A 9,938-nucleotide genomic window follows, 5' to 3' on the forward strand; every position below is an offset into this window, starting at 1 on the left:
TAATAACAGTAATGCCTGGAGATAGCACCATTCCCATCACCACCAGTAATAATAATAATAATAATAATAATAATAATAATAATAATAATAATAGGGATACATAGTGTGCTCTTGTGGGGTGTCAGGCCCTGTCCTAAACATTTTACATGGAGTAGTTCATGTAATTGTTACGCAGACTTATAACTCACATTCTGTTGTTATCCCCATTTTACAAATCAGGAAACTGAGACACAGAGAGATTCAGTTACTTGCCTGAGATCACATGGCTGATAAATGGCCCACCCAGGATTTGGGTCTGTGCCATTGTGCCACACTGCCTCCCAAGAAGATGCCCCTTGGGAATGAGACCAAGGCCCTGGTTAACTTGGTCTCAGGGGATTTACGGAGGTGACCTATGCTTGGTCCTTGAATGCTCTGACACGATGGACCAGGTCCCACTTCATAAGAGAGCATTATTCAGAATGGTGTGAGCGCCCCCTATGGAAATAAGGGTGCATTACACCAGGAGTTTCCCACTCCACATTGAGTTTATTTTTATAACAGCTTTTGAGATATAAGTTACATTCCATGCAGTTCACCAGTTTAAATGATGAAGTTGAATTTATTTTTTTAAATATTTTACTTGTTTTAATGATTTATTTATGTATTTTTAGAATAAGGGCATATTTGAAAAATATGAGAAAGTCAAGATTGCCAGAGTCCTACCACTATTAAAAAATATATTTGTGTGTTTATATATAATCTATAGTTATAGTTAGAAAGTGCCACCCACTTCTCTCCAGTCCCCTCTGAAGCATGTCCCCTTCGTTTATATAATAAATTATAAAAGGGAAATCCGCTTGTTGTAAAAAAAAAAAAAAAAAATTAATACAGGAAGTTTACGGAGCAGAAAGAATAAAAGTTCTCTTTTACTGTCCCCTCCATTCCTCTCCTTCCCCAGAGGTAGCCCCCAGCCTGGCCCCGAGCACATCCAGCTGTAGCCCTCAGGAGGTGCTGAACTGAACTAAGAAGCTTTTCAGATAGGGGCTGTGTGGCCCCGGGCAAGTTACTTTCCCTCTCTCTGCTTCAGTTTCCTTGTGTGTAAACTGGGGCTCCGCTCGTGGGATTGTAGTGAGGATTCAGTGATGTAATGTTGTAGAGTGATCTTAAGCGTTAGCTGCTGTTTTTACTGTTGTGCTCCAGACCCAGAAGGCAGTCACCCTGTGTCTGTCCGGAGAATCCCACTCATTCATTGATTCAGTCTGTAAATATTTATTGAGCACCTGCTGTGTGCCCTGGGCCCTGGGGTGTAGCAGTGGACAGACGATAAAGGAGCCTGTCCTCCTGGAGTGGATATTCCAGCGGGCAGGGGTGACAGAATAAACAAGTAAATACAGACTGAAGATGCTCGGAGGCGCTAAGTGCTCTGAAGGAGAAGGAGGCCGGGGAGAGGATGGGGCACAGGCTGGGAGGGTGGTCCGAGCTGACCTGAGATCTGCAGCATGTGAGGGAGCAGGCCAAGAGGCTCCTTTGTTGAAGAGCACGCCAGGCAGAGGGAGCCGGAAGTGCAGGGGCCCAGAAGCAAGACACGTGGGTGTGTGTTCCAGGAAGAGCTGGGAGTCAGTGTGGGGAGCAGAGTGAGGTGAGGGCAGAGGGGTGGTAGAGGCGGGCTCACACAGAGCCTGGGGGCACGTGGGCTGGGCTTCAGATGCCTTACTCCCGGCCCCCCCACCCGCTGTGATCGCAGGCTCCCTGGCGCATCCAGGAGATGACTCCACCCAGCACCTGGCCCCAGGTGGGCCGAGTGGAATTCCGGGACTACGGCCTGCGTTACCGGGAGGACCTGGACTTGGTTCTGAAGCACATCAACGTCACCATCAATGGAGGGGAAAAGGTGGGTGCACGCTGTCCCTCCCAGCCCCCTGCCCACTCACAATCGGGCGTAGGCTGCACCTAGGCAGATGAAACCAGCTGCATCATTTCCCCGGTTCGCCATGGCCCCATACCACAGGGTGGAGTGGCTTATTTTTTTTTTTAACTAAAGTATAGTTGACATCCAATAACATATTAATTTCAGGTGTAGGACATGGTGATTTGACATTTATGCATTATGCGCTGCTCACCACGACAAGTCTAGTTACCATCTGTCACCATACAAAGTTATTACACTATTATTGACTATATTCCTTAAGCTGTGTATTACATCTCTGTGACTTATTTTATAACTGGAAGTTTGTCCCTCTTAATCTCCTTCACTTATTTTGCCCATCCCCTCACACCCCTCCCCTCTGGCAACCACCAGTTTGTTCTTTGTATCTATGAGTCTGTTTGTTGTTTTTTGTTCATTTTGTTTTGCTTTTTAGTGAAGTTTCAGTCGTTTAGTGAAAAAGTTTCACTAAAAAGTAGAAAAGAACCTTAGTGAAGTTCAGAAGTTTCCACATTTAAGTGAAATCATACAGTATTTGTCTTTCTCCGTTTGCTTTATTTCACTTAGCATAATACTCTCTAGGTCCATCTATGTTGTTGCAAATGGCAAGATTTCATTCTTTTTGATGGCTGAGTTGTATTCCCTTGCATGCATATACCACATCTTTATCCATTCCTCTATCGATGGGCACTTGGGTTGCTTCCATGTCTTGGCTATTGTGAATAATGCTGCAGTGAACCTGGGGGTGCATATATCTTTTCGAATTATGTATTTGTTTTCTTTGGGTAAATACCCAGAAGTGGAATTGCTGGATCATATGTAGTTCTATTTTTAATTTTTTGAGGATCCATACTGTGTTCCATAGTGGCTGCACCAGTTTACATTCCCATCAACAGTGCACCGGGATTCCCTTTTCTCCGCATCCTCTCCAACTTGTCATCTCTTGTCTTTTTTTAATAGCCACTCTGACAGGTGTGAGGTGACAGCTCGTTGTGGTTTGATTTGCATTTCCCTGGGGATTAGTGATGTTTTGCATCTTCTCATGTGTCTGTTGGCCATCTGTATGTCTTTGGAAGAATGTCTGTTCAGGTCCTCTGCCCATTTGTTTAATCAGATTGTTTATTTTTTGATATCAAGTTGCACGAGATCTTTATATATTCTAGATGTTAACCCCTTATCGGATATATCATTGCAGATATCTTCTCCCATTCAGTAGGTTGCCTTTTCGTTTTATTGATGGTTTCCTTTGCTGTGCAAAAGCTTTTTAATTTGATGTGGTCCCATCTGTTTATTTTTGCTTTTGTTGCCTTTGCCTGAGGAGACAGATCCAAAAAAATATTGCTAAGACCAGTGTTGAAGAGCATACTGCCTATGTTTTATTCTAGGAGTTTTATGTTTCAGATCTTACATTTAACTCTTTAATCCATTTTGAGTTTATTTTTGTATAAAAATAAGAAAGTGGTCCAGTTTCATCTTCTGCACGTAGCTGTCTGGAGTGGCCTTTTTTTGGAGGGGCTTGTGGAAGCAAAGGCTGCTCAGAGAATGTCCCAGCAGGGTTGCAGACGGGTAGCCTGAGGGCCAAAGGAGGCCCACAGATATGTTTTGAAAAAAATGTGAATAATTTGCAAATATTGAAAAATCGAGAACGTTTTGTATAAAAATCCATTTCCTGGGGGCCGGGCCCAGTGGCGTAGCAGTCAAGTTTGCGTGCTCTGCTTTGGCGGCCCGGGGTTTGCAGGTTCGGATCCTGGGCGCACACGGACGCACCACTTGTCAGGCCATGCTGTGGCAGTGTCCCACATATAAAGTAGAGGCAGATGGGCACGGATGTTAGCCCAGGGCCAATCTTCCGCGCCAAAAAAAAAGAATCCATTTCCTGCTTTTCTTGGACGATCAGAACATCTAGCAACATTGGGCCCATACTCCCTGCCTGGCTCTTTCTAGACAAGACTTGAGCCTCCCAGGTTGCCCGGTCCCAGCTTGCCCCGTCATGTGCCTCCTCAGCCCCCGTAGGCATTTGAGTTTGCGATCTCTAGAATAGAAAGATGTCATCATTACTGCTAGGGATGGCTCAAGGGACACGTGAAGTTGTCGGAATTTTGGAACCTACCCCTGGTCCCAAGCTGTTCCTGGAAGAGGTCCTTGCCCTGAGACCTTCTGCCCCTCCTCAGGAATCAGAACAAGGGTCTTCCTGGCCGTTTGCCAGGGGACAGTGTCTCTCATCTCTGAACATATGGATTTGTTCAACTGTCCCTACCACAAGGCTCAACATTCTGTTCCCATGAGATGACTTTTCTAACCTATAGCAAGGGGAAGAAGAGAGTGGGCGGTATTCTCACTGCGGCCTTATGGCTCCTGTTACATCACGAGTCTCTGCTCTGTGACTTCTGTTAGAGGGTGGAGGAGGCCCGCCTTTCGGGAGCCCAGATAAGAAGGGGAGAGTTGCAGTGGGTGTCAGGAACGTCAATCGTTGGTCATTAAATGGGGAGCCCAGTTCCCTCAAGAGAGGATGAGTGGACACCGGGTCATATCCATGACCTCTCTTTGCTTGGGCAGAGGGGATGGAGGGGACGGGGCGTGCGGGGGAATCTGCTTGAATCTTTGAGATATTTCGTTAGCTCAGGATGCGAAACTCACCATCAAAGGACTGAGAACCAATGTGGAGAAACACCTGATTATGACTTAATATTGAGTTGAAAATAATACGGCTTCATTGAAAATCCCTTCTACCTGAGGCCTGTCTCTGGGGATCTCTATTAAGTTATAAAAAGAGCTGATTATAATTTTAACTTAGAAAAAGAGCCGGCGAAGCGAAGGGCGTCCTTCTTGACCCTTGACCCAACCAGCCCCTCAAGGGGTGTCTGGGAAGATGCTGAGGGAAGGTGGGTCGACCAGGTGACTGAAGTGCTCTGGTCGGGCGCCGCAGGGCAAGAGGTAACCCCAGACACCAGCAATCCCGCCTCACCTGGGCCTCTCCGTCCACAGGTTGGCATTGTGGGGCGGACGGGAGCCGGGAAGTCATCGCTGACCCTGGGCTTGTTTCGCATCAACGAGTCTGCCGAGGGAGAGATCATTATCGACGATATCAACATCGCCAAGATCGGCCTGCATGATCTGCGCTTCAAGATCACCATCATCCCCCAGGTGGGGTCTGGTGGGCCGGGCGTGAGCTGGGGCCCACTGAAGGCGACGTGTGCTATATTATCTGCACAAATGGAAATTTGTCCCTGCTTTATCATTTTCATTATTATTATTGAAATTACGCTATATTTCTTCTCCACCGAATCTCCTCTTAGCATATAAATGACGATGGGATTGAAAAAGGTACCACTCCTTCATCCTGCCACCCAGCAGGCAGGTTCCTGAGCAGCTAACAGGACCCAGGAAGACACTGGCTTCCCTGCCGGCCGTCAGTCTGGATGAACATCTAACCCTCCCAAGAGCTAGGCGAGAAATAGGAATTTTCTAGACTGATTCCTGTATGTGGTGATTCATAATATGTTGCCCTTGAGTGTTGTTTTCCCTAAAATTTCTTGAAGATTCTCTTTTGGAGGCAGGGGATGGGGAGGAATCCACAGCACTTCACAATTAGGAATTACCCATGCTGTGTCTCCCTTCCAGAATGTTCCCAACACGTTTGCATATCGAAGGCTCTGGGAAGTCTTGTGAAAAAGATAACTATTTTATTTCACTTAGCCCAGGGTTTTCCAGATTTATCTTTTTCCTTATTAACATCTCCAGAAATAGTGATTCTGAGGACCTCTGGAACGCCATCTTGGACAATTCTGGCAAGAACTTGTTGCATCCCACCTCACTCTCCCATCCGTGTCCAACGTGACATGAGCCTCACAGGCCGTCTGCTGTCTTCTTTCTGAACAGGACCCCGTTCTGTTTTCGGGTTCCCTCCGCATGAACCTGGACCCGTTCAACAAGTACTCGGACGAAGAGGTCTGGACATCCCTGGAGCTGGCTCACCTGAAGGACTTCGTGTCTGGCCTTCCCGATAAGCTGAACCACGAGTGTGCGGAGGGCGGGGAGAACCTGAGGTAGGCAGGGGGGTGACGCCCCGGCGAGGTCTCCTGGGCTCCACCTCGCTCAGGGTGTTTGAAGATTCTATCCTTTTGCGTCTGTGTCAGGCCTGGGTTTGTCTCTCAACCCCTGGGAGCCTCAGTTTCAGGATCTGTAAAATGGGTTTCAATCCAGGATGGCCAGTATGTTTTCTTGCTTACACCAGGTCCGTTCAATGGAGGGTGGTTGTCACTTAAACCATTGAAAGGCTCCTCTACCCGTTGGTAGATAGCACAGCCCTGAGCCCTCTGAGTTGCCACCCACTGTCACAGCTGCCTTGGCCCTTCTCCCAGGATCCCAGCATCCGCCTATGATCCAGCAACCAGAGTGTTAATGCCTGGCTTAGCAGGGGTCCTCCAGGTCCTGCTGCAGTGTCAGTCAGTGCCTGGTTCAGTTATCCGTTGCCATGGTGACCAACCACAGAACCTCAGGTGTGTTCACCAGTAGCAGTGACTGCTCACGGGGGGGTGGTCAGTCAGGTGGCTGGGCTGATCTTGGCTGGGCTCACTCATGTAGCTGGGCCTCTGCTGGCTGTTGGCTGATCTAGCTGGCTTCCACTGGGGCAGTTAGGGTCTGTTCCATGTGTCCCTCATCCTCCTGCAGAGCAGCCCAGGTATGTTGTCACGGCGATGGCAGAGGTACAAGAATGAGCAAACCCCAGTGTGTGTGCCCATGTCAGACCTCTGCCAGCCATGTGTTTACCAGCATCCCATTGGCCAAAGAAGGGCATGTGGCTGAGTCCAGAGTCCCCGTGAGGGCCCTACAGAAGGCATGATATGGGCCCATTTTTCCTCTCTGTCACACCACCCATGCTGATCTGGTCAGATATTTTGAGTGTCATCTCTGAGCTCTGTGTTGAGAATGATTCTGAGCCTGTGTCTAGCCCAGGAGGAAGAGCGTTCTGATCGATTAGTGATGTCTGCCATAGGCACGGACGTGGGGAGTGTAAGTGCTTCCCTGGTCTGAGCAACACCAAGTGTCTCTTCTTCCTTCTGCTGGCTCAGGCCTGGGCTCAGGGTCAGGGGTGGTTTTGACACTGTCTCCTGGTCTTTTTCTGCCGGTCCAGCGTCGGGCAGCGCCAGCTCGTGTGCCTGGCCCGGGCCCTGCTGAGGAAGACAAAGATCCTTGTGTTGGATGAGGCCACGGCGGCCGTGGACCTGGAAACCGACGACCTCATTCAGTCCACCATCCGGACGCAGTTTGACGACTGTACCGTCCTCACCATCGCTCACCGGCTCAACACCATCATGGACTACACGAGGTGATGCCCGTAGCATGAAGACCTCTAGGCCTTGGGGGTTCACCTCATTCACTGACTCATTCATTCATTCATTCAACATGGTCCTTATACATAGTGCCAGCCCCAGATGGTGGAACCTCTCTTTATCCTGGGTAGTACTAGGTATTTCTGACGTCACTCAGTCATTTATTCAATCAGCACATACGTGCGGAGTGCCTGGCACATTTCTGGCCCTGTTCCAGGCACTAGGGACTCAGCAGGGAGCTGTCAGACAAGGAGCCTGCCTAACTTGGAGATTAGTTGGGGGCTGGGTGCAGAGACAGACAATAAACACGGCAACAAATAAAAGCGAATTGTGCGGGGAAGGACATAGAAGATGATAGCGAGTACGGGGGTAGCATCACGGGACTTTGACTAGAAATGGGGATTGAGGAAGGGCAGCCGGTTGGAAGGCTACTGCACCAGTCCTAGCAGAAGCTGCTAGGTACCTGACCCAAAGCAAGAACCGGCCCAGGTGGGCTCTTGAGGGTACTAGGTGCCAACCCCTGCCCTACCCCTCATGTCTGCATCCCCTCCCTTGCAGGGTGATTGTCCTGGACAAAGGTGAAATCCGGGAGTGCGGCTCCCCCTCCGACCTCCTGCAGCAGAAAGGTCTCTTCTACAGCATGGCCAAAGATTCCGGCTTGGTGTGAGCCCCGGAGCTGGTGCATCGGGTCAGAACTGCAGGGCCGACAGGCCAGCATCCAGGGATGAGTCAGCATCCTTGGGAAACCAAACCTCCCGTAGAGTGAAACCAAAAACAACCCCCGAAAAACCAAAACGCACACAGAGCAGCCACCCTCTGGCCCCCTGCCTGGAATTGGCCGGGAAGAAACAAGAGAGACGTGGAGACGCAGGCCACCCAAAACACGCACCCCCACCTCTAACCCCACCAGGCGTGCACACGTCCTCACAGCCCTGGGAGCGCACGCTGTGCTCCTGCGGCTCTGGGCGGAGGTTTCGGCACCCAGGCTGCTGGAGAAATTGGTTGCGTAAAATGTGCTGGTGACCGAATCCAGCTGCCTCAGATCCCTCCCGCCGGCGTCTGTAGATTCCAAGTCTCCAAGAAGCTCCCCGGCCCTGGCAGCTGTCCCCGCCCCCTGAGGTCCCTGTCTGGCTCTACCCAGATGCTGCGTTTCCTGAGGGCTACAGTTCGGAGGTGAGGGGCCTGGTGAAGAGCTTTCTCACCCCCGGGCTGTGTCCCGAGGGCCACGGACGCTCCTCTCACCAACCATCTGGTCTTCGAGGTGCTCAGATGCTGGGGACCAACGTCCCAGCACTGCCTCCAGCGGGACCTGCTCCACAGGCCAGAGGCAGCCTCGTCTTCTTGTTGGCAGGCCCTGGCTGGACTCGCAGGTGATCCGCAAGTCTACCTGGCGTCTCCTAATGCCCACTTCCCAACTTGGTTGCTCACCCCCTCACCCACTCCAGTCTTCTTGCTCTCCTTCCTGCCTCTTCTTACCCATCGTGAGAATGGGTTTACTTCTCTAGGTACCTGAAAGAGGGGGTTATGATGGTTATGAAGCTTTCGATGCTGAGAGCACTGGGTACCTCCCAGGGTGACCAGCTGGTCCAGAAAGAGCCCCGCTGAGTCTTCTCCTCCTCGGTTTTAGATTTCAGTTTCTCACCCTTGGCATTGGGTTAGCTGTCAAGGGTGGCAGCCTGGAGAACTTGACATTTCGTTACTGAGTCTCTTCCAGGACAAGAAAAGAACCTGTGCGTGAATATCGGTGATTTCTTTTTCTTTGTTTAAAAAGTACTGCTCCAGGGAGAAAAAGGGTCTCCAAGTTTAATTTCATGAGAGGAAGCGTTGGGCCGAGGAGCAGCGTTCCCAGAGAATAGCCGAGTTGGCCAGAGTCTGACAGTCAGTCCATGTGTTCCTGGAAGACGACAGAGACGTGGAGTCCTTCAAGGCCTGTCCGTTAGGTCTCTCGTTTGGAGAACAAAGTGAGACCCAAAAAGAAGAGGTCACTGCTGTCCCAAGATTCGTACTTGCTGTGACTTACGTTGCTGACTTCAAACCCAGAGAAGCATCTTTCTTCTTTTAGGTGGAAATACATATTTATTTTTTGTAAGTTATACCATTCTCTCACGTTAGATAAACCAAGTTTTTCTTGGGGATCTTTTTGTAAAGACTTACACTGGAAACGTGAACATTTGCAAATAATTTGCAGTAAAAAAAATATATATTTTATTTCTTTCTAAAAGGCTGTTCCATTTTCTTTGGGGCATTAGCTCAGGTTTCAGCCTTCTCCAGGAGAGTCGGGATGGGGCATCCTTTAGTCTGCTTCTGTTTTTTCCCTTTGGCAAATGTGTTGTCTCTAGTCGGAGCTGTTGTCGGAAATGGGGAGCCTAGGGGTTAGGAATCGGGTGGGGTTTAGTGGGGAGTCAGCATGGCCTGGGTGTTGGGGGTCAGACAGACCTGGGCTTTAGTCCTGCCCTTGTCATTTCCTGGCTCTGTGACCTGGGCAGGTCACTTAGTTTCCATGGCTCAGTTGCCTTGTCTGTAAAATGGGGCTGATCATACCTGGGGTTGTTGTGAAGATAAGCAGTGATGTGTGTGTGGTACATTTGGCCCAGGTCAGGTTTTAGGACAAAAGTCACATGTGGCCAGAATTACCCTTGAAAATCCTTTGTATTAGTCAGGATAGGCTAAGCTGCAGTAACAAATGAGCCAGAAACTCT

The 9,938-nt window shown here is 49.6% G+C and overlaps 1 protein-coding gene across 1 annotated transcript in view; it reads left to right on the forward strand.

Moving 5' to 3' along the window:
* Positions 1 to 9,460, forward strand: part of ABCC1 (ATP binding cassette subfamily C member 1 (ABCC1 blood group)) — a 124,344-nt gene extending 114,884 nt beyond the window's left edge. The window contains exons 27-31 of the mRNA XM_087417011.1: positions 1,727 to 1,873; positions 4,892 to 5,050; positions 5,786 to 5,952; positions 7,041 to 7,235; positions 7,798 to 9,460. Of these exons, the coding sequence (XP_087273137.1) occupies positions 1,727 to 1,873; positions 4,892 to 5,050; positions 5,786 to 5,952; positions 7,041 to 7,235; positions 7,798 to 7,906 (777 nt within the window). The 3' untranslated portion in view covers positions 7,907 to 9,460. The remainder of the gene's footprint in view (positions 1 to 1,726; positions 1,874 to 4,891; positions 5,051 to 5,785; positions 5,953 to 7,040; positions 7,236 to 7,797) is intronic.
* The last annotated feature ends 478 nt before the right edge of the window (positions 9,461 to 9,938 follow it).

The sequence above is a fragment of the Ceratotherium simum genome, chromosome 26 (genome assembly GCF_057802395.1).
Source record: "Ceratotherium simum simum isolate JZ-2026a chromosome 26, ASM5780239v1, whole genome shotgun sequence".
Lineage (NCBI taxonomy): Eukaryota > Metazoa > Chordata > Mammalia > Perissodactyla > Rhinocerotidae > Ceratotherium > Ceratotherium simum.